Source organism: Ursus arctos, unplaced genomic scaffold (genome assembly GCF_023065955.2).
Source record: "Ursus arctos isolate Adak ecotype North America unplaced genomic scaffold, UrsArc2.0 scaffold_4, whole genome shotgun sequence".
Lineage (NCBI taxonomy): Eukaryota > Metazoa > Chordata > Mammalia > Carnivora > Ursidae > Ursus > Ursus arctos.
In genome coordinates this window covers 62,254,997-62,279,283 of record NW_026623056.1, presented here as the reverse complement: position 1 = coordinate 62,279,283, position 24,287 = coordinate 62,254,997, and the positions used below count along the sequence as shown (strand labels likewise).

The 24,287-nt window shown below is 37.4% G+C and overlaps 1 protein-coding gene across 2 annotated transcripts in view; it reads right to left on the bottom strand.

The window, feature by feature from the left end:
* GBE1 (1,4-alpha-glucan branching enzyme 1) overlaps nucleotides 1–24,287 on the bottom strand; it is a 262,803-nt gene that overhangs the window by 24,213 nt on the left and 214,303 nt on the right. For both annotated transcript variants that reach the window (XM_026488982.4, XM_057306804.1), the window contains exons 13-14: nucleotides 9,863–10,047; nucleotides 7,928–8,058 (exon numbers count right to left, since the gene is read on the bottom strand). In XM_026488982.4, the coding sequence (XP_026344767.1) occupies nucleotides 7,928–8,058; nucleotides 9,863–10,047 (316 nt within the window). The remainder of the gene's footprint in view (nucleotides 1–7,927; nucleotides 8,059–9,862; nucleotides 10,048–24,287) is intronic.

Genomic DNA, 24,287 nt, shown 5'->3' with positions numbered 1-24,287 from the left:
TCTTTACTGCCAATGGAAGTGCGGATACACATCTGTCATTATCATTAAATCACAGGGATTGTTGCACAATGTTTAACAGTAAAAAATGGTCAAAAAGACCTCTAGATAATGTTTACAAGTATTACCGTCATCTTGAAACTAAAGAGGGCTAACCTGGCAATGAAGGCACGTCCTTTTTGAAGCTATAAAAACAAAAGTAGGACCTATATTAAATATGAAATTGTTAGTAGGATCATCTCCATTCACAGAAAGAAGAGATCATTAAATTGTAGCACAGAGCAAAAGCACACATACACACTCACACATACACACGCAAGGAAAAGAAACATGCTTGCATCTGTTCAAAGTGATCGTTGTAGATCTTTTATGAGAAAACCTTGTATTTTTTTAAGTTTTTTTTTTTATTAACTAAAACATATATAACCTGGAAAACTAGAAAGTTGAGATGCTCTATATTTTTTTTTTGGTCGAGAAATTAACCTTTATATATAAATTCTTGATAGAATGTGGCATTTAGCTCAACCTAAATTAAGCCCTTTGTTTTTATTTGTTGCATTAAGCACAGATTCTAATAAACACAGAGTGTTACATAACCATGCTTCAAAGGCTTCTGTAAACTAAGCAACTCACAGCAACATCTCTGCCTTCAGCAATCATACTCCAGTGAATCATCCAAGTGACCTTATTTGCTCATTAGAAACTCTGTGTACAGGTTGCAAATGTCAGAGTCTGAATTTACATTTTAAAAAGTACATCTTGCGGCAGTTTAATGAAAATATTTCAAAGATCTCAGGTCAAATTCAACTATTTACTCATCTGTTCCCTTAGCTTTAAATATTTTTGGCTGGGATTCACATATTTTTCACAAGCCATCCTTTATGATCACTCTCCTCTTAACATTTCGGTATTGTAACAGTTTGAAACGCCATTTGGAAAGGGGGCTGCTATTACACTATTATTTCCACCCCCATCTCAGCATGGTGACAAATAATTTAAAAACATTTGATTTTAGTGTTGTTTACGCTCTCAGAACAGTGTGAATCCATAAATACCAAGACACACACCTTACGAATGAGGCGTGAAGGCAGTTAGTTGAAGAGAGAGAAGCTGCCTGTGCCATGAATTTGTGTATTTGACATACGGGATGTACAGGTTTATTTTTTTATGCTACCTACTGCCCCAGAACTACACGTAAGTTATTTTGAGCATAACAGAAATAAGTCATCATCGGCCATGCCACCATTGCTACCACCACCAACCACACATAGGCAGCCATGAACAGAAAATGGCAGCCCAGTGGCTTTGCAGAACGCTGCTCAGCCTTTACACCTGTGTGCTGGAGGGAAGTTAGGGAGTGACTTAAAGGCCTGGGTTTACTGACCTGTCCCATGAGACTAACACAACCTACCTCACAGGGCTGCTGGGATTATGGAACTAGATACTTATTAAAAATGGCCAGCAAACAGAAGGTCCTCAGAAAGAGGTCCCCAACACCCACTTTCCTTGACATCACTCAAAATAGGGTATCATCATTTATGTTCTTCAAAATAGATAAGAAAGAATGGTTTGTCCTTGGGGGCTTAGCAGTTTTCCTTTTGATTCAATGCTGATTTGATATTGTTCTAAGTGAAGTAATGTAATGGAAGAAAGACAGTAATGATTCTGATAATATGAAGGGCATTATGTTTTTTTCTTTCTCTACAGCTAAACAATGTGAAATGATAGGCAAATATAACACATTAAGAAAGTGTGTTTTATTTTCCTAGGTATGAAATGTATGATCTGCCTACTTGTCTCGTATGTTTAGATCTGAGCTCTGCATCACCCACAGTGCTATTTACAAATTAAAGAATGTTGGTGGTTATTACGCTGAAGATTAGCAGCTAAAAAGACCAATGTGAGACAGTATATAAGCAAAGGGTTTCTGCTGTGTGTGTGTGTGTTTAATTTTCTAGAATATGGCTATAGATTCTTGTTGCAGAAACAATATTATGTCTTTTAGCAGTCACTATTAAGGCCACATTCCCAAACCTTAGTGATGCAAATCAGACTTCTCTTTTAGCTTTCCAAAATGTATCATCTTATTTTGAAGTGATAGTTACTCTAAACACTGGAGTGTTTCTTCTACTTTGCCTGTCATGATCCCCAAAATAGTTCACCTTACAACAGTTTCTTGGGAAGACAGTCACCACCTATTCTCCACAGATTTGAGTGAAAGTTGACGTTCTGCTATTTGATACACAGGATATACAGGTTCAAAAACTACTCAAGAATTCAGACATGTTACCTGTTCACAGGTTTATATTTCATAGTGACAGAAGAAGTTCAAGTGACTTCTTTAGAAACTTTAAATTTGTTCTGCCACCAAACCTGCTCTCCAGGGAATTAAAAATTTGATGAATTTCTTAACTTGATTAATATATCCAATCTTGCCACTGTGCATTCTTCACAGAAAAATCTGTATTCAATTCACTGGCTCAGTAGTTGGAAATACCAATGGCACAGAACACTTTGGCAAAGGCAGAAAATACAGCATAGAAATCCTGATTTTTTGTACTTTCCCTCTCTGAAATGATTCTATAATGCTGAGCCACAGTGTCATGTAAAGGTATAAGAATAAAGTCAGAAAGATGAAAGACCCAAAAGAAATGAGACTTGTAAAATGTTAGGGATAATAAAAAGAGCCCTTAAAGCTAAGCTTGGAAAAATAAGAGCCAAAAGAAAGCATAGATCTATCTGCTGCTTATGGAAGATGATATAGTCATAATAGTAACAGAGAACTGTTGTCTTCCCCATTAACAGGCTAGAGGCAAAAAACAATACATATATTTTTTCATGTTCCATATTAAATTTGGGATTTTAGGTTAAAGTTATTAGCTGAATAGGTCACTTGGGTACCTCAGTCAGTTAAGCATCTGCCTTTGGCTCAGGTCATGATCCCTGGGTTCTGGGATCAAGCCCCACGTCAGGGCTTCTCCCTCTGCCTGCCGCTCCCCCTGTTTCTGCTCTCTCTCTGTCTCTCTGATAAATAAATACATAAAATCTTAAAAAAAAAAAAGAATAAGGGAGCTATGTGAATCATACTACTACACATCAAGAAAAACCAAAGACTTTTATTTGGTTGCAAACACAATATGAGTGAAAAATGTGATGGTTGCCAGAAAAGCTAGTTTCCCTTTGACTATATTAATAAAGAGAGTAGTGTCAAGATAAAGGGAGGTAATCGGGTACTGTACGTCATACCTGCTGGCCTCTATATGGAATATTGTGCTGTTAGTTCTGGAGACATGATGTAAGAGGGATGTGCACCATGCCGAGTGCATTTTGAAGAGGGAGACGCGATGGTAAGAGGTCTGGAAAGTATCATGAGAATCTGTTGAAGAAACCAGAGGCATCTGGTCTGGAAGAGGGAAGACCAGGGAGTGGGAAGTACTGTGAGGAGCATGTTAAATGCCCTTGTGACTTGAGTGGCGGCTTGTAGAACAGACTTGGGGCCAGAGTACAGAATTAATGCATTTATTTTCATACATTTAAGGCAATATCTAAAAAAAAAAAAAAACCAACAAATGTGAATTGCTTACCTTGTGAAATAGTGAGATTTCTAGGACTGGAATGTGCTCTACTGATGGTTAGCTACGATGTGTGGAGGAACTTATATATGGTATTTCTGCACTGATCTGGGTCTCTGGAGTATAGAACATCACAAAATCCAAAAGGTTTTAAGATCAGTATAGGAGTTAAAGCTGGTATTACGAACCTGTAGCTAATTAGGTGTGGTTTAAGGTATGCTGGAGATCCTCCCCTATTCCCCTCCCCTCAAAAAACAAAAAAACAAAAATAAAAAAAACACACTTTGTTATAAAACAATTATTACATTAGGTAACAAGTCCATGAGGTCTTGCATATTTCTTGAGTTTTCAAAGAGATCATTATTAAAATGCAAATGTCCTCAGAGGAAGCAGTAACATACGGGAGTTAGTTACAGCTTGCTGACAGAAAGACAAAATGAGAAAGATGGCAAGAGTAAATAAGGTCTAAGTGGGCACAAATCTGTAGAAAACAAAATCCCTGTAGGAAAAGAACCAAAAATATTTTCTTCGAGGTTTTCCTAGAGATTCAATAGATGATCAAGGCTCAGGTTTTACTTATATGAAGATATGGCCCAATTTTCCCAGGTGTCTACATCATTAGAGCTTTCAATGAGTAGTTTCTGAAAGGGGTCACTAACGTAAAGCATTCAATGTTTAATATAGAGAATTTCTGTATAAAAGATGCCTACAGACATCTAGATAAATCACTAAATTTCAGAAGACTCAATTTGTGTCAAGGTTTTATCAAAACCAAACTAGAGGGGCACCTGGCTGGCTCAGTCAGTAAGAGCATCTGACTCTTGATCTCAGGGTCATGAGTTCAAGCCTTGTGTTTAGTGTAGAGATCACTTTAGAGAAACAAAACAAAACACAAAAAAACCAAACTAGACTTTCATGTACAGCTTAATATTATATCATTAAATAAAATTAACTTTTGGGTAGATTCTACACCTCATAAAATATGCTATTATTTATGTTTTCACTTAATAATATTTGTTAAAGTTACATAGATTACATAGTTACACATGAGATCAATGTAGCTTGAATCAAGATTTTTCTTTGAAACATTACCATTGAAATTCTATGTATTTACATTTATCAAAATCCTAAATTAAACATATTTTCTTTATATATATATGTGTGTGTGTGTTTAATATATATATATATATTCTTTTTAAGTAAGTTTTATACCCAACATGGGGCTTGAACTCACAACCTCGAGATCAAGAGTCACATGCTCTACCAAGTGAGCCAGCCAGGTACCCCTAAACTTATATTTTCTATTCCCCTAACTGGTTATTTCTCCTTGCTTTCTTGCTTTGGTATCCTAAGTCATATCACCACTATCATTCTTCCCCTTGTTCAAAATGAAACCTTATATTTTCTCTTCTCCATCTAAGTCCAAACAACTGCTGAGTTCTTTCACTCTACGAAGATGCTCATATACCTCTTTCTATCCTATTGTCATTTCTTTGGCTTATGTACTAATTATCTTCTACATGTACTGTAATTTCTCATAATTAATTTCTGTACTTCCCGTCTCTTTCCTCAAGAAAGCCTTCCTATACACTGGGTCCATGAGAATTTTCCTAAAGCATACATTCTTATCAGGTAGATCCCTAACTCAGAAACCTTCAATGACTCAATACAGAACTATGGAAAAAAGTCTAAACTAATTAATATAGCATTGAAATCTTCTATTGCGCAATCTCAGTCTATCTTTTCAGCTTTATCTCTTATTCCTTTTTAGGGTCATCATTCTCCAATTAATACATTGTGCCATTCATTAGCTAAGAATGTTCTATGCTCTCCAACAGCTGAGATGGCCCTCCTCAATTTTGTCTAGTATGATTTTATCCATTTCTCAAGGTCCAGGCTTATAGGTCTTTTCCTTAAATCAATCACTCCATCAATCAATTTCTCTCTGTCTTTATTTTTTTCTTTTACTTCTCTCCTGTTCTCCCATGGAACTTTCCTGTCCCCTTCCCATTTATTGCACTATGTCTTACATCCTAGTTTGCTTTTATACATCTCTTCTCTCCTACTGGCTTAGAGTCAAGGACAGTGCTTAACAAAGACTACAGTAGTTCCCAAGTATACTGTAAAAGTATTTTGGTTTGATTATCAAAAATTATAATTTTGATTGCATATCGATTATATTACATTTTCAGGTAAATGGGGAGTGAGTCTAGGGGCATTACCTCAGCAGTTCGGAACTGAGAGGGGTCATGTATGAGTTACTAAACATCTAGCATTTATTTGCATTTCTTTATAAAACTGGTGGGTACATTTGCTTCCTGGAACAGTGCAACTCTTTGGTGCAGGCAATCCCATCACACTGATGGAGCATTTTTTTTTTTTTTTAAAGATTTTATTTATTTATTTGACAGAGCGAGAGAGCACAAGTAGGGGGAACAGTAGAGGGAGAGGGAGAAGCAGGCTCCCTGCTGAGAAGGGAGCCCAATACGGGGCTCGATCCCAGGACCCTGGGATCATGACCTGAGCCAAAGGCAGGCACTTAACCATCTGAGCCACCCAGGCACCCCCTGATGGAACATTCTGTGTGTCAACTGGGGCACACTGGGGCTATTAGTTATAGGTACAGCCATCTCTCCTAATTGCTCTGATGGCACGTGGAACTGTGATCTCTCACCACACTCACTGAGTAGCACAGGGTAGGGGTAGGTGCCGCAGGCTGCTTAACTAGACAGCACTGGCCCTTTCTTCTTTACTGTTGGAGAAACAGTCTGTCTGGGAAACTGCTTCCCCAAGGAAGGAGTCTACTTCCTGAGTCCACTTTCCACTTCTTGGAAACTCCAGGGTAATTCCCTTGATTCAGCCAATCATGGCAATACGCTTCTCCTTCCTAGACATTTCCTTGGGGATGTGTGACTGAATTCTGGTCAGAAGATGATGAAAGATGAAAGAAAGAAGATGAAAGAAAATTTGCTCAAGTGACTTCATTCTTAAAAAGAGAAAAAAGGTCTCTTTGCCTCTTGCTGCGTCTGAAGGTTACCTCTGCAACCATGGCTGTTGTCTTGCAGCGATGGCAGGTGCCATCCTTTGGGTGTTGGTGGCACCCCAAGATTTGAAAGCAGAAAGACAGAATGAACCAGGGAACTTGATGATATTGTCACAGTGCTGGGCTCACCCTACCTTTTGAGTGTGTGGCAAAATACACCTTCCTTACTGTTTGAGCCAGTGAATAGGAGGTTTCTTTTACTGTAGCTAGAGATACCCTGACACATCAGCTTTCATGTTGGCATCGGGTACCTTGTTCAGGTGGCAGACGCTGATCGTTGTGAGGGCTTCAGGGGACAAGAAGATCATTGACATGGTCAGCTTAAAAATCTGTGTTGGGTTGTTGCTAGGTCCTGAATCTGGTTTTTTGTTTTTGTTTTTCCCAGATCTGGTAAGTCATAATCTTCTTAAAATACACTGCACTTTTCCTTTTGCAACAATGACCAAACTTACAATTACTAATGTTTTTCTTCTTCACTAGTTTAAAAGGTCCACAAGGGCAGTGACTACATCTGCCAGGAGAATTCCTGTATTTCTAGCACCCAGCACAGGGCTGGCTCACTGGTATTCAACACGTAGGTGCTCAACAAATACACGGATGAGTAAATGAATACACAGAATTTCAAAAACATTCTCCCTGTCATTTCCTTGGCTCACACTCCTGTGCCCTGACTCCTTACCAGTTCAGGCCTTCAGAAATGAGCCATGTCCAGCATTTGAGGAGAGAGGAAAGAAAAGGGAAGGAAGCTATCTCTATAGCTCTTGCCTGCTTTCTCCGTGGAGAAAGGGAAAAGAGACAATTCTTTTTTTTTTTTTTTTTAAGATTTTATTTATTTATTCGATAGAGAGAAAGAACACAGCAGGGGGAGTGGGAGAGGAAGAAGCAGGCTCATAGCAGAAGAGCCTGATGTGGGGCTCGATCCCATAACGCCGGGATCACGCCCTGAGCTGAAGGCAGACGCTCAACCACTGTGCCACCCAGGCGCCCCGGAAAAGAGACAATTCTTAAAGGCGACTTACAAAATCTTTTCATAAAGAAAAACTACGATCGTCTCCTGAATTGCATATTGGATCAAAATGTCATTAAAAAAAAAATGTTCAGAATCATTTTAGAACCAGAATGAAGCTGAGGATTGATTCAGTATAACCAAACAGAGCAAAGATTTACCACCAATCAACTATTTCAAGTCCCTCATTTTTCAAAAGAGTAACTGAGAGCTACTGTCACCAATATCTGCATTTGTCTTTCTTATTCTCTATGATGTAATAAATAATGGAATGCAGACAGTTACATTCACCAGCAACAAAAAGGATATTTTCCCGGCAGAGTCGTTCCAACTCGGTAATCAGTGTAGCTCTTACTTGGATGAAAGTTGAAAATAAAAAGAAGACCTGCTCTCTCAAAAGCGATGATCTTATTGGCTTCATGCTTTTCACTCACATGGGCCTGCAAGAATTAACACATATATTACATTATTACATGATAGATGCTGCTATAAGAAAATTATTAAAAATTGTTTTTGCCTTTATTAATAGACTTCTTAGTTATTGAGCCAACAAATGAAAACATATTATATATATATTTTTTAAAGATTTTATTTATTTATTTGACAGAGATAGAGACAGCCAGTGAGAGAGGGAACACAAGCAGGGGGAGTGGGAGAGGAAGAAGCAGGCTCATAGCGGAAGAGCCTGATGTGGGACTCGATCCCATAACGCCGGGATCACACCCTGAGCCGAAGGCAGACGCTTAACCGCTGTGCCACGCAGGCGCCCCAACATATTATATTTTTTGAACATGTTGCAATTTTGACATATCAAACTCTACACTAACAAAAGTCTCAAAAATGGCTTAAAGAGGATAAAAATCTCAGTAGTCATTGACAACTTCAAATAAAGCATAGAGGATTAGCACTGTGGCTTAGGTTTTAAGAACACAGTACCTATGTTACGTATAAAAGTGTGTGTGTGTGTGTGTGTGTGTGTGTGTGTACTGGACGTTTACAAGTGAATTTTCTTTAAGACTTTTAGTCCCCAGATTAATGAAGTAAGGTACATAAAATTACGTTTTAAAATAAAATGTAACGTTGTTACTGTATTGAGATTTCTGAAGTTGTAGTTATCTTAAAAACTTTACATTATTGCACACCTTTGTCAGATTCAATGGCAACCTAATGTTCTTTACAATATATCTTTTTTCCTAATAAAAGAGAAGGTCTGAAAAGAAATTATATCTACAAAGTCTCCCATATACACCATGTTTTAGGGTAGGCAGTGAGAGGTCTTTGCTTTTTCAACACCAGCCTCTTGCAGCTCCAGTTTTGAAAGGACTTATTTCCATGCATATCAGCAGCACCACTCTTAGTAATTTAGCAACGTGAACTAAGGCTCTAGAGTAAACAGCGTGCCTTCTGGTATTCAACAATGTCCTGTTGAAAAGGAGCATCATTTTGCTCTCTCTTCTGGAAATTGCATTACTAATAAACATGATTAGGGCATTCGTGTCATGTAGCCAATCTTGGTGAATATATAAGTACCTTTGTTTAACCATTAAAAAAAAAAATCATAGACACCAAAGTACAAATACATCAACAGTAATTTCAAATAGCTCCAGTAAAAAGTAAATGGATTATAAGTAACACATACTATATGCTAATTTTTGCAAGGGAAAAAAGCCTGTATAAAATTTGCACCTGTTAATTACATTTTCTAAAACTTATTGAAAACTGAGACTTTAATTCCAGAGGAGAGTCAGGCTCATGAAAAATACAAAACAGCATGCAGGTGTAATGGCATCTATTGAGATGACAAGTTAGAGACCAGTAAAGGAAAGAGGGGAAAAATAGGAATAAAGAAATCTACATGTTGTCAAAGTAGTCTCTTTATGACAGCAAAATTATTTATATAAAGAAAAACAGTCAAAACAATTAAGATGTTTCCACAGCAATTTCCAAAATGGACTCCATGCCGAGCTTTTGTCATTTATTTTAACCAATAGAAATAAAAATTACTAAATTTAACCAACAACAAACTAAACAGGAAAGTAAGCAAGGCATTGTGTTTAAGATTTTCATTATCTATTGGAGAGACTTCAGTGACATGTTTTGACAACCTGAAGTATGTTCCAGGGCACTACACACTGAATAATAAAGTGGTGTTTAAAAGATCCGCATACAGATTTAAATCGATTGCCATTCCAAGCATGTACAACATTGGTGACTAAAACATAACATTTAGAATAAAGAGCTTACCTGTGGAGCTGAAAGCCAACCACATCTTTCTTCCAATTTATTCATATCCCTGTCAAAGTTATTTAGGAACTTATAGCGAAGGAGGTCATCGTCAGTTAAATGAAACTGCCTTCTGGCATAATGATAACTCTCATTATTTCCTTTTCTTGGGAAGTCTAACCATTCAGGATGCCCAAATTCATTACCTGTGTTAAAAAACAAATATAAGCCTCACCCAGTAATATTAGCATTTCTTGCTAAGGTGACTCAATAATTATAAGTGTTAAAGTCCTTAAAATCAGTTTAGGTTATAATTTACTATGGCTGTGCCCTGTGAATGATATACAACCTTCGTTCAAAACCAGCACGGTGTAGCACAAAGAGTGGTGACCACATCTGGACTCCGAATTCCAGGGTCTGGTTCTAGCCCAGCCATAGAGCCCTTGTTGCACGCCTCCTTTTCCTCACGCACAAACTGAGAACACTTATCTCTATCATACTTCTGTCATCTCTGAAACAACCTCTAATATCTCTGAGTAATTCCCAAAATCTCTATTTCTGTCATTTCTGTAATCTGTACAATGCTTTACAATTTCCCAAGGCTTTGAATGTACATTATATTTTGATCCTCAGTGGGGCTCTTCATTATATCCATCTCGCAGATGAGAAATCCAAAGCTTTGGACAGTTTTGCCCAAGCTCACACAGATAATCAGTGCAAAAGCAACCATTAAAATTTAGTTGTTCTGATTAAGATCCAAAGATTTTAACGAGGTTCTTTCTACCTCATCCACACATTAGGCAAGTACGTTTTAAACTTCAGGTGCCATAGAAACCCAAGTCATCACTCTTAGTATTCATTTTCCTTATTTCTTTCTCAGATCTACGTGTTACCATTAGATGTGTATCTTTAATTTCAACGTGTCCACATGCATGTGCATGCATGTGTGTTTAGCTAGGACACTTGATTTGGAACTATTTAAATATTATTTGTCATTGTAATGATGAGAACCAAAAACTCAATACACTGGAAAAATGAAATAAAATAGTAACACATTAATATTTTTCATTCTCAAAATTAAATTTAGATATTGGTTGTCTAATAGATGGGCTCTTACTGTTTCCCCCAAGGTGGATTTCTACTTTACAGCTTGTTTTTTTTCCCTCCTTAAAAATTAAATTCTGTTTTCCAAAATTTGCTTTCATTCGCCACTTTGGTGCTGCAATTTTCTAAGCCATGAACGTCTCCTTTGTCTCAGAAATACTATAGCGGATACAAGAATGTCCTACATTCAAGAAACTAATGTATTAATGTTCTAATAAAGAAAAACTAGTAAACTAGTGAAGTAGGATGTAATTCAAAATGATTTATTGTAGAGTTGCTTTAAACAGTAAACTCTGCTAAGAAACACTGGAATTTGCATTTAACTTTTTGGGACCATAGCCATCAAAGTAAAAGTAGCCTCCGAACAAATATGTCTGCAGCAGTTTCATAAGAATTAAAGTATCTACAAACATTTTGCTGAGTTCTAGTATTTCAGTCTATATAATACTCTACACAATTTTACCTGCGAGGTGACATAGGAGGGACCCAGATTTCTGACGCTATGGGCCTATATTTACTTTAGGCTGCCGTCAAGTGACACACGGAATTTCCCTCTGCCATGCCTAGGAGTTCTGCTTAGGTCTGGAGCCTGTCCCCTGGCTCCGCCATGGCACAGTCCGCTCTAATGGCCATTCAGCTGGCAAACTCATGCACCTTCAGAATTGTAGAGCAGCACAGTCTTTACTGCTAAGGAAGGGACTGCCAGCCGGGGGGGGGGAATTACATGTCTAAGTACTGGTGAGATTTCAACTAGTGGAGAACTTTAGAAAGACTAGAAATGACATGAGTTGGCCAAAGTATAGCAGCCTACAAACTGGATCTGGGCTTTCGATAAGCACAATACTTTTATTTTTGTATGGCCACGAACTCTAGGTTGACTACAGTATCAATAAGCAATTCCTTGTTCCATCATTGTCATTATGATTACCACAGTGGGGGCAGCAGCATATGCTTAGGGTCTGCTTATGATGCGCTAGGCACATCACTGCACATGAATCAATTCTTTCCATCTTCAACAACACTAAAGGAGGTACTATTATTATCCCAAGTTTATAAGTAAGGAAGCCGAGTCACAGACATTTTTTAAGTGCTGGGATCTATGAATCCAGACAGTCTGGCTTTAGCACCCTGACTCTTACTACTCCATCATATTGTCAGAAATAAATACCATGGAAATACAGCGCAAAGAATGACCAACTTCTCATATATGGACAGAGACTCCAAGCTAATGGGATGACACGTGCAGATGCACTGGAGTGAGAAGGTGAGATGTAGTGAGGAGTTTGGTTTAGCCATAAAATAGGGTTAGTGGTGAGGAGAAGAGGTGAGACAGACAAGATGAGGTTAGATTAGGAGAGGCCTCATAAAATTAGAAGCTTACACTGTGGGCAGTAGGGAACTAAAGGCTATTTTCTAAGTAGGGGAATGAGAAGTTCAAATGCATTTATTATTAAAATACCTCTACAGTGTGAAAAAGACATTGGATATTGGAGATAGCAAAACAGTAAAAAACTATCCAGGAATCGAAAGAATGAGGTAAGAGATGACAAGATGCAGTGGGAATGAGGAAAAGAATGATTCAAATAGCATTTCTTGTACATTGCTGGTGAGAATGTAAATTGGTACAGCCACTGTAAAAAAACAGTATGGAGGCTCTTCAAAAAATTAAAAATTAAAAGTTATTATATGACCCAATAATTCCACTACTGGGTATTTATTCAAAGAAAACAAAAACACTAATTCCAAAAGATATGTGCTCCCCTATGTTTACTGCAGCATTATTTACAATAGCCAAGATAAGGAAGCAACCTAAGTGTCCACTAATGGATGAATGGCTAAGGAAGATGTGGTGTATGTACGTATGTGTGTGCGTACATAAAAAATAGGAATATTATGCAGCCATAAAAAGGATGAGGTTGTACCATTTGCAACAACATGGATGGATCTAGAGGGTATTATGCTAAGTGAAACAAGTCCAATTGAGAAAGACAAATACCATATGATTTCATTCATATGTGGAATGTAAAAAACAATGAATAAACAACAAAAAGCAGACTTAGAAAAACAGGGAATAAACTGATGGTTGCTGGGGCAGGATGGGCAAAATAGGTGAAGGAAATGGGAGCTATAGGCTTCTAGTTGCGGAATGAATAAATTACAGGAATAAAAGGCACAGCACAAGGAACAAAGCTAATGATATTGTAACAGTGTTGCATGGTAACAGATGGTAGCTAAGCTTGTGGTGAGCACTGCATAATGTAAAATTTGTCAATCACTATGTTGTACACCTGAAACTAATATAACATTGTATGTCAACTATACTGAAACAAAAACAAACAAACACAAAACAAATGACATTTCTGAGGAGGAAAAGAAACGATGTGATGCCGCCTGATGAATGCGGGTTGTAAAAAAAAGGGAACTCTGAGTGCGGTTTTGAAGTTTCAAGCCCAGGTGACTGAGTAGTGCCGGCATCAGCCACACTAGGGAACAATGGTGACAGAAGAAGCGTGTGGGAGGGAGATAATGAGTTTTCTGGCATGCTAAATTTAAGACCTGAAGAATACACAGGCATTCATGGATATACAATAACACTGATAAAAATAAGGTACTGAAATTCAAGGGAGAACTGGGGGGTGAGGACCAAGAGTAATTTGTTAAGGCCTCAATAAGAGACAGTAGTTACATCCACAAAAGGACAAAGGCCCATGGACAGCATCCTAAGGAACTGCAGGCAGAAGATTAATTAGAAAAGACTGAGGAACAATGGTTAGCAAAGTAAGACGGACATCAAGAAAAAATATATCAAAGCCTAAGAAGAGTTTCAAAAAGGATGGTCAGTGACAAGTGCTACAAACAAACACACACAAAACCCCCGAAACCCAGTTCTTGCTATCCTACCACCCACCTGGTATAGGAATGAAATAATGTAGGGCTGTGCTTTTCAATCTATGGAATGCTCCAGAGAAAACATATAGATTGCAAGAAAGCTTGTTAAAAATGTTCATCTGGAGGAGGAACCTGTCTCATTACCTTTGGGGGAAGTCCCAGACAGGCATCTACATTTTCATCAACCTTCCTGTACCGAAAGCAGGAGGGCCAAAGGCCACTCCCTGAAGGAGAAGAGTAGAGATTTTAAAGTTCTTTATATGTCTAAGGAAAAGACAGTTATGCAACATGATGCCCATGGACACGGTGAGACTTGGGTTTTAATCTGAGTGAGCCCCTTATGAGTTTAGGCAATTTAATTTCTCCCGTGCTCAGTTTACTCATCTGTAAAATAGGATAATATGTTTCATAAAAGTTCTTTTAAGATTCAAACATGGTAAACGAGGCACTGGGCACAGGGTCTGGCAGCTATCAGCTTTCAATGTATGGAAGCTTTTATGTTACACACGCCCACGTATTACAGATGTTGTTCAGGAAACAATTACATAACGGGCAATAGATGAGAGCTATAACAAAGCTAAAATCAAGAGTTACGGAACTGACCAGCCCTACTCTGCAGCAGACATACAAGTAACCAGGATGAATTCAGCAGGCAACTAGTTAGTTGGCTCCTCTTGACTTAGTTTTGTTTTGTTTTTTTAAAGATTTTATTTATTTATTCGACAGAGATAGAGACAGCCAGCGAGAGAGGGAACACAAGCAGGGGGAGTGGGAGAGGAAGAAGCAGGCTCATAGCGGAGGAGCCTGATGTGGGGCTTGATCCCATAATGCCAGGATCACGCCCTGAGCCGAAGGCAGACGCTTAAGGACTGAGCCACCCAGGCGCCCCCTCTTGACTTAGTTTTTGTGGTACAACCTTATTCCTTTCTTTAAAGTACTGAAATTGTGCACTGATGCATTTATTCATAAATTTAATAATACAAACCAATTTCCCTAAGCCCAGTACTAATGACCTTTGAGCTATCTACTATTTTAGATTTTTAAAAGGCAGAATTGGATGTGAGAATAATTTTGCTACAAGACACCCACAGGGATGAGGCAAATCAGATTGCTATGTTAGGAATCCCCTCTCCCGGGCACGTATTGCATGGTGCACTGGGTGTTATATGCAACTAATGAATCATCGAACTTTACATCAGAAACCAGGGATGTACTGTATGGTGACTAACATAATATAATTAAAAAAACATTAAAAAAAAAAAAAGGAATTCCCTCTCCCATCTCTTCCTTCATTATTCCTACATGTTCATCCTGCAAAACCTCTCAACAAGCTCTCAAGGGTTATTTATACTATATATATTATACATATACTTTATATAGCATATATATTTATATAGTATATTTATTATCACATATACTATATATACTTATAGGGCATATAGTATACAGTTGATTACATTCCACTTAAAATTAACATTTTAGGAACCTTCTAAAACCAGAGTTCTCCTTTGGCTGGAACACTACTGACACTAGAGGCCCCCCCATCTCCTGATCTCTCCCCACGCTTCTTGAAAATGTGCCTCAGGTTACAGCCTCTGTTGCTTTCTATCTCTTCTAACTGTCTCAGGTATACTAAGAAGGTGAAAATATAAATTCTCCACTGTATGGTTTAGTTTCTCTCTTAGTATTCCTCCTTGGAAGTATAGTTTTCATCAGTATAGAATTGAATGGTGAGTTTGACCAAAACTACTGACGGTGGTATGAACCCATCTCGTAATCTGATTAAAAGCTAAGTACCTGCTCCCCCGAAACACACACACACACACACACACACACACACACACACACACAGGTGCGCGCCTGCGCACGCTACAGCCTTAAGGGTTCATGAATTCCATTTGAAAATGGATACAACGTGAAATCACATTAGCATTTATTTCTAACATTCTAGCATGAAAATTCACATCCTTATAATCATAAATAAATATTTAGGAGTAGCACAATTACAATGAGGTTAAGATATACAAATTATTTAGGAAAGTACAAGACACATAGTATGTGACAATAAATATTAGTTACTATTATTTTAGTATTTCTTTTATTATGTAAGTAACATACTCACATTTTTTTAAACATGCATGTGCGCACACACACAATCTAAAATCTTATAAAATAAGAATGTTACCATCCCCCCAAAAGTCCTACGTTGCAATCCTAATCCTCAATGTGATGGTATTAGGAGGTGGGGTCTTTGGGAGATGCTTAGGCCACGAGGGTGGAGCCAGCCTGAATCGGATTAGCGTTCTTATAAATAAAAAGACTCCACAGAGCTCCCTAGGCCCTCCCACAAGGTGAGGATACAACTAGAAGTCTGAGAACGGGAAGAGGGCCCTCATTCAACCTTCCTGGCCTTCAGACTTCCAAAATCCAGAAAGCATGAGAAATACATTTCTGTTGTTTATTATAAGTATTTTGTTATAGCAGCTAAAGTGGACTAAGACATCACCGTTTTCCTTTTGGTAAATATTTTATTTATTTTCATTTATATCTGTAACTATATGTCTATATCCATATATATCTCCATCTTACCATCTATCTACCTACAACTTGTTTTGAACAAAAATAGAGTTATATGCTATTTTGAATTTTAATATAAGCATTTTCCGTGTCAACAAGTATATATCTCTCTCCACGATGGTACTTCTTTATGTGTGCACAAGCAGTTTTATTCAACCATTTTCCTCATGTTAGTCATTTTGGCTTTTTCTACTATTTTAGTATTATAAAACATGAGCAATCTTATAAATCCATGTCTGTACACTTGTCTAATATTTACCTAAGAAAACTGAATATGCAGAACAGCTGTTGAGAAGGTAAAAAGCAGATATGATTCTAAGAGAAAACATTTCCCAAGTTTTGAACACTACTAATCATTTGAAGACACAGGCATAAGTTAACAAATTGTTACTGGAAATAATGTTTAGCACACACACAAAATTGTATTCCTTAATGCATATGTTTGACATTCTACTTTAAAAGCATTTTTCATCATTTAATTTTAAGATTTTATTTTATTGCGCTCCAAGACTCGTCAAATTTAAACATTTATCTTTTTAATAGCATATCTAAAAATTAGTAACAATTAATAAAAAAGCTTATTACATGAGATCAAATTACGTACTTGGGAAAAAATAAAAGACAAAGATGAAAGCAGTACGAATGTTTGGTGTCATAATTCAATTTAGGATTTTTTATGTATTTTAACTTTCACCTCATTTATCCTTTATGAGTACAAAGTCACTACTTTAAAAAAAAAACATTCCAGTGAGCATATTTATACATAAATTGAATTTCTAAGTTAGAAAAAAGAGCTACTTTAAAAAATTCAAGATATGATGAAGACCCTATTCTATTAGAGAATCGTTTATTAATCTCTATTAGAGACTAATTTAGATTTTCTGGAAATCTTTTCCTGGAGAGGCTTCCTTTAAACTGAAAGATATAGAAAGTTGCATACAACAAAGAAATAGATAGAAAAATTACATTAGTGATTGCAGACAAAACATTCTACAGGGTGGCTTTTGAATGTTATCTCTGTTGTAAATGAGCTGACAAGGGGCAAATTAAATTTAATGTAGACAAACGCAACATTAAATTTCATATTTGGTTCAAAACTGTAAACACAAGCATAAAATAAATGGAAGCAAATCACAGAAAGACTTTCAAAGTGACCTTGGAATAATAGTGAACCATTCTCAGACTGAACAGAGAAAACTGGAAAATGCCTGTTAGTATCTTACACTAGCTCACAGCTCACAAACCTAATGAAGAAAAATACTATCATTAAAACAAGTTAAGAATGTTCTTCTCAGCTATGGTCTACAAATTACTTAGGGGATGTGGCAGCTCTTGAGACGGTACAGTGAAATATGGCTACCCAAATAAGCTTATAACTAAGGGCTGCTATATAAAGATGGATACGAAATCTAAATTTATTCAGGTGATGGCAAAAAGGGCAATTGATTTGTTTTAGTACCGATAACTTGCTGGAATAAGAAACACATAATATGAATAAGTATTTTAATTTAACAAAATAAAAAATTTATATGTATATATTTCTAAATCATAAAAATGTTAGGTATATATGCATACATAATATAGGTATATATTCCTCAATGAATGCAACAGGCATTTGTAACTTGGAGCTCATGCATTGCTGGTGATTTCCTGATATTTCGTGTGAAACACTGTATGCATGTTCACCTGCGTGTTTTTCTGAGGGGAGAGAGAGGTTTCTTTCACATTCTCTGGGAGCCTGAGTCTTAAAAAGGGTAAGTACCACTCACTGTATTAGAATGTTAGTAACTAGAAGAATGCGTCACAGGTAAGAGTTTCTAAGCTACATAAAAAAGAAAAAAAAGTGAAAGCCTAAATTGAGGGAAGCATTTTTCAAACCTTGGGCTGGTTTATTCAACAGATAAGAAGCTTAGAAAAGTCACATTTAAACTAACTCTAGTACATGGAGGCAAAGACTGTGACATTTGAGAACAATACTTCCAAGTCAAAAATATGCATTACAAGTAACCTGGCACTAACCATCAAAGGATGATATTTCTGCTTGTTAAATTATGATTATGATCACTGATGTAATACATAAAATGTTGCTTATTTCAAAATGAAGGGAAGACAGTAATTTTTTGAGCTGTCACCTGGGATATTTTGTAAGAGAATTCATAGTTCATGCCATGATTCACTAAATTCATTATAATAACAGAACTGGCTGCTTCCAGAAATGAGAAGGCAGAAAGTTCTGGCTAATAAGTAACTTTAAAACCAAAACAGGGAAGCAAGTAACTAACATTGCTATTGTTAATTAATGATTCTAGAAAATTCTACCAAGTTCCTTCTCTCCTTTCTATTTCCTCTGTAAACTGCACCACTCATGTCTGGTTAATTGTGTAAAACCTCTAGGTACAAAATTCCTATTGGGATTGCTTTTCCTGTAATTAATTTTTTGCTGTTTGATGTAAAGGTCCAAACTATAAATTGACAAGAAGCCAGCTGGTACAGTGATGGAATTTGAGACAATACAACTAATGAAAAAAGCCCCAGCTCTATTAGCTGAACATTTTGATTAGCAGGTTTGTGTGTTTTGTTTCTCTAAACTGTAATGCATACTAATTTTACCTAGGAATTAATTAAAGCCTATCACAACCCCCATGCTGTGGATGTTATATAACTCCTTGTTGATACCGAGTTTATGTATATTTGAGAATAACGTATAGTCCTCTTAAGAACGTAAAAAAACTTTAGTTCCTACTCTTCTTTAACTGTACTGCAGATTAACTCTTAAAAGGAAGTATCTATTCTCAAATCAAATGCTTTGGTTTTCCTCTAGTCCGTTAGTGGGTATTCAACTCTCCAAAGAGTGGGGTACAACATAAAATATTTTTCCAAATCAGGGACTCTGATATCCCTTTTTAGAAAAATAAACTGCTATCCATTCCTCCGGCCCACCTTTGATACTGATCATATGGCTCTGGGCAGGGACCATGCCTAATTTTTTTTTTTCTCTCCATAGTATGCTCCACTGTACTATACCTACAACAGGTACTCCCTTAATATTTGTTGAAATTGGATTATTCTCTCTACAGTTGTTAAAGATCTAACACCATCTCTTTTGACGCACAAAAACAAAATAGAACAATCAGATCCAGAAGATGACATAAAGGTGGCAAGGAGGACAGGGCTGCTGGGGATTCACCATTAAAGTCTACCACCGCCTCTATGCTGTGGATTTTAGTAACTCATTGTTGATATCAAGTGTATCTATATATACGCTTGAAATACACATCTACACATGTGTAAATATATACAGGTGTGCGTGTAGATATGTGTATATGGTACAGTCCTAAAGAGAACATTAAAAACAAACAAATTTCAAAGCCCGTTCCTCTTAAGAGCCTCAAGACTATTTTGAAATCAAATGCTTTGGTCTCTAGGTCTCTGGGTTCTCCTGTGGAGCCCCTCTCATGCGCATTCCTCCTTGAAAATACAAGTCAGTGATGATATTCTGAGCCCCAGGACTTGCTATATTGGTCATATGCTCAACTATAACACAAGATTATAATTTCAAAAGTATTAAAGTGCATCCTGTGCATCAGATAACACGCTTAACGTAGGTCAGCATGATCCCTGTCCTCATAGATCTCATAATCTAATAGAGGAGAGAGACAGAATTAAACAAGTATAACAATATATATTTCCTTAGGAGAGGGCTCAAAAAAAGACTTAAAGAGTGAAAACAACAAAGGGTAGTAGGAGAGGAAAGAATACTAGCAAGTCTCCCCGCGTTCCCGCTTCCCCTCACAAAAAGAAGATGTCGGGGTGCCTGGGTGGCTCAGTCAGTTAAGTGTCTGCGTTTGACTCAGATCATGATTGTAGGGTCCTGGGATCCAGCCCCATGTCAGGCTCTGTGCTCAGTGAGGCATCTGTTTCTTCTTCTCCTTCTGCCCCTCTCCCTAGCTCATGCTCTCCCCCCACTTTTCAAATGAATAAATAAGATCTTAAAAAAAAAAAAAAGAAGATGTGAAGGTGCTGAGATAGTGGCACAGCAAGGTAGAGAGGACAGACCTGGAACTCTGCCACTGTACAGGGAGAGGGGGGAGTGTCAGTCTAGAGACTCAATCTTGGAATTCTAGAAATTACCTGGGGTGTTAAGAAACAAAAAACATCTCTGCATACTAAGCATGTGCATGGCTTTTAGAAACATTCAGGGTAACTGATGCCACGATGTGGCTGAAATTGCCTGGGAAGAGCACGCAGGAAAGAGAGTACAATGGAAAAAGCCCGAGGAACACTCACATGGCCAGGTGGGGCAGAGGAGGCCTGGAAAGAAGCCTGAGAAGGAAGGGCCAGAGGGAGAGATGAGGAAAACCATGGTGGGTGGGAGACAGGAGATGGACCCCGGGGAAGGAGGGGTTCCGAGGAGAGACAATGGTCGACAGTAATAGGAGTTGTAGTTGAACAAAAACCTGAAGTCCTATAATTACTACACTGAGTAATAAGAGAAAACATTCACAAACAGAAAGTGAACAATAGCAGTGATGTCTGGGGTAAAAGTAAAGAACTGAAAATAGTGCTGTGAGGATGAAGTGCTCTACCTTTTCTCTTTGTTTATTCTAGGGTATTCTGACAGGTAATATTTAACTAAATTCCTGGGAGTGAATGGTCTGTCTTAATGATATGTAAGCTTTGTATTCATAAATTTTGAATTCTGAGGTGTTTCATGGTATATAATATGCACCATATCTTAAGACATTAAGAAAAAAGACTAGTATATACTATTAGGTTTCCTTAAAATTCCTATAACAAATTTACAAACTAATATTTTGAAGAAAATACATGATAAATTCCAGTCTTTCATCCCCTAGGTAAAGGGGATGATGGCCTGAGTCAAATGCTATGCCTGCGCTCCCATTCCACCCGGTATTACCGCCCATGCCCCTGACCCCCTGAGCTGAAAGGGGCCAGGAATGGCACTGAAGGTTAGAGCCACTGCAGCAAGGCTGGTCGATACCCTCCATCTGTTCTGCTCTCCCCAGTCTTCCCCTTGATACATTATGCATAAAAAGTCTTGAAGCAATGGCCAAATGAGCTCTGGGCACTTTGGAAAGAAAACATTTCCAACTTGAACTATGCTTGGACCACGGCCCAAACCATCAATCCCTTCACTTATGTACATGATTAGAATTGCTTTAAATGTAAGTTCCTATCATCAAGGAACAGGATAGTAGATGAAGCAAGTACTTAGGTCAAGTGTTTTGATAAGAAGGTTGTCAAAATAAAACAAACATAAAACATTCTTAACCATCAATGTCCATAAGTACAAAATAAGAATAACTTTATATTGCATATATATGCGGTAGAATATATGAATACACACTTATAAACCAGTCTTACTTGAAATGCTAAAGAATTAGCATTATTATACCGAAGGATAATAATATATAATGATATATCTCATGTTTTTATTCAAATCAAGACCATGGGAGAACATTTTAAATAAATGAAATCGTAAAACTATACTAAAATAATAAAAGCAACAGTAATTTCTTGAGAGCCCTCTATGTACATGGACTCTGTGCTAGAATTTTAGAAATTATTTCAAATGATAGTCACAATAACCTTCAATTTACGAGGGGACATTGTTCCCATTTTCAGCCAATAGATCGGGAAGGTAATGTGACTTTCCAAGGTGATGCAGGTATAAGGTATCAAAGTCAGTATCCTAACTTAGATTTGTCTGTATTCGTTCCATGGTATCTGGCACTAGGTATTTGATTTGAGCAACATTAGCTGGAAACCTATTACAAATGTATAAACATTAGGGAAGATAATAAAAAAGCTATAAAAAATGTGTAAAGATGTATTTCCAATTTCACCATCAAGTATACAAATAAAGTATATTTATTACAGACCTGTGCTCCCTTTGTGCCTCACATGTTCTGCTGTCTTGATGTTATTACTCCATGTTACAGCTGTTTGGTCTCCATGAGGCCTTTTTAAAATCCTGCAGGAAAGCTTTGGTGCCTGCGTTTCCACTTATACATAGGTATAATTTTTTTCCCTTATTAAAGCAATTATTAAACGGTGTGATTTTTGTGTTTGTTGTTTTTGCCTGTCTCTTTATTAGACTTGAGGATAGACACACTATGTTTTCATCTCTTATCCTTATTACCTAATTTATGTGATAGCAGGCACACAGTACACATTCGAGGATTTATTAAACATGTGTTGAAAGAAGAAAATGAAGGAAATCATGTCTGTTTCCTATAGTAGGCTATATATTACTGAGGGAAAGTTCTAGCTTACTTTCAAATACCCAGTTCAAATGGGAAGGACTCAAAGAAAGTATATAACAAATGCTTCCTTACTGATTGCAAAATGAGGGCCATAAAAAACACAGAGGAGGGGCGCCTGGGTGGCTCAGTTGGTGAAGCATCTGCCTTTGGCTCAGGTTATGACTCCAGGGTCCTAGGACTGAGCCCCGAGTCAGGCTCCCTGCTCAGTAGGGAGTCTGCTTCTCCCTCCCCCTGATTTTGTGTTCTTGCTCACTCTCTCTTTCTCTCTCTCCCCCTCTCAAATAAATAAAATCTTTAAAAACAAAACAAAAAAGAAGAACAAAAAAACACCACAGAGGAAAAGTGCCAGGGGGTGGAAAGGGCTGCATAAAGAGGAGGCTGTCCATAGTTTGGAGAGAAGGGGATATAAATCAGGAGAAAAGATAAATCACTTAGGTTCTCTCTTCCTGAGGCCTTCTTGGGTGTTTTCCCACTCTGAATGCCACCCCAATAAGAGGTAGAATTTCAAATGGCTCATGTTGCTAATTATACTTTGACCTACATGCAATTTTTGTGGCACCGTTCTGATTTAAAACAAATAATAAAAGTATAATCAAACCAACTAAAAAATGAACAAAACATATAAGCCTAAATGGAGAAAACCTGTCATTTTTGAACAAAAATAATTTCTTAAAAACCACACATTATTTTCTTAAGAAAATTCAAAGCAACAGTAGTGGATTTTGCCATTCGTTCTGAAACCATTTTGATGCTGCATGAAGCAGAAGACTCAAAATATCCTTTAAGAGGGAGAAGGGATGGTGGGGGAAAAGTGAGGTTATTTAATACAATCCTAACTGAATTCATATTTTTCCCAAGTAAATTACAAATGCCTTAGAAAATGATTTGCTAATGAACAGCATTGTAAAAAGCGTAAAAGTTTTGCAAGTGAATAGGGCACCAGCTGAAAGACTCCACCCCTTTTCAGGTGGTAGGAAACAAGTGAAGGAAACAGGAAATGTGAAAAACAATATATTGGATGACTTCAAAATTGATTATACACATGTGATTTTGTGGCTTTTCTAACTTTAGGTTTAGACCCCCAAATTTAGTAACTGAGTCAAATTGTGCTATTTTTCCCTAAAATTTGCCTATAATTGGCTTTTGCCACCACCGAGTCAGGGTTAGTTCCTTTTCGTCACATCAAACATAGATAGTAATAGAGATGAACAAATTTCCCTAAAGAATTATTGAGAGCTAAGCAGAGACATTGAAAGGGGAAGCATATAACCACAGGCAATAAGACTGGAAAGAAACCGTTCACTTAAATCCTCTGTATGCCATAACTGACATCAGTTTAATTCAATCCTGATATCATTCCAGGCTAGATGAGCCTAAGAACCTCAGGCTCTTTCAAGGCACAGCCTGCTACAGCTTTCCAAGGTTTCAATCTCCCACAGCCTTTCTTCTGTAGTCAGCAACTCCAACCCCCTAGTAGAGAGACTTAACTACCTGCTTATAACTTAATCAAAGGACCAGTATCAGTTTGCCTTTGGAAGATGCTTCCATCACTCCAAGTTCCTGCCAACAGCTAGTTAGCCTTCTCTGCT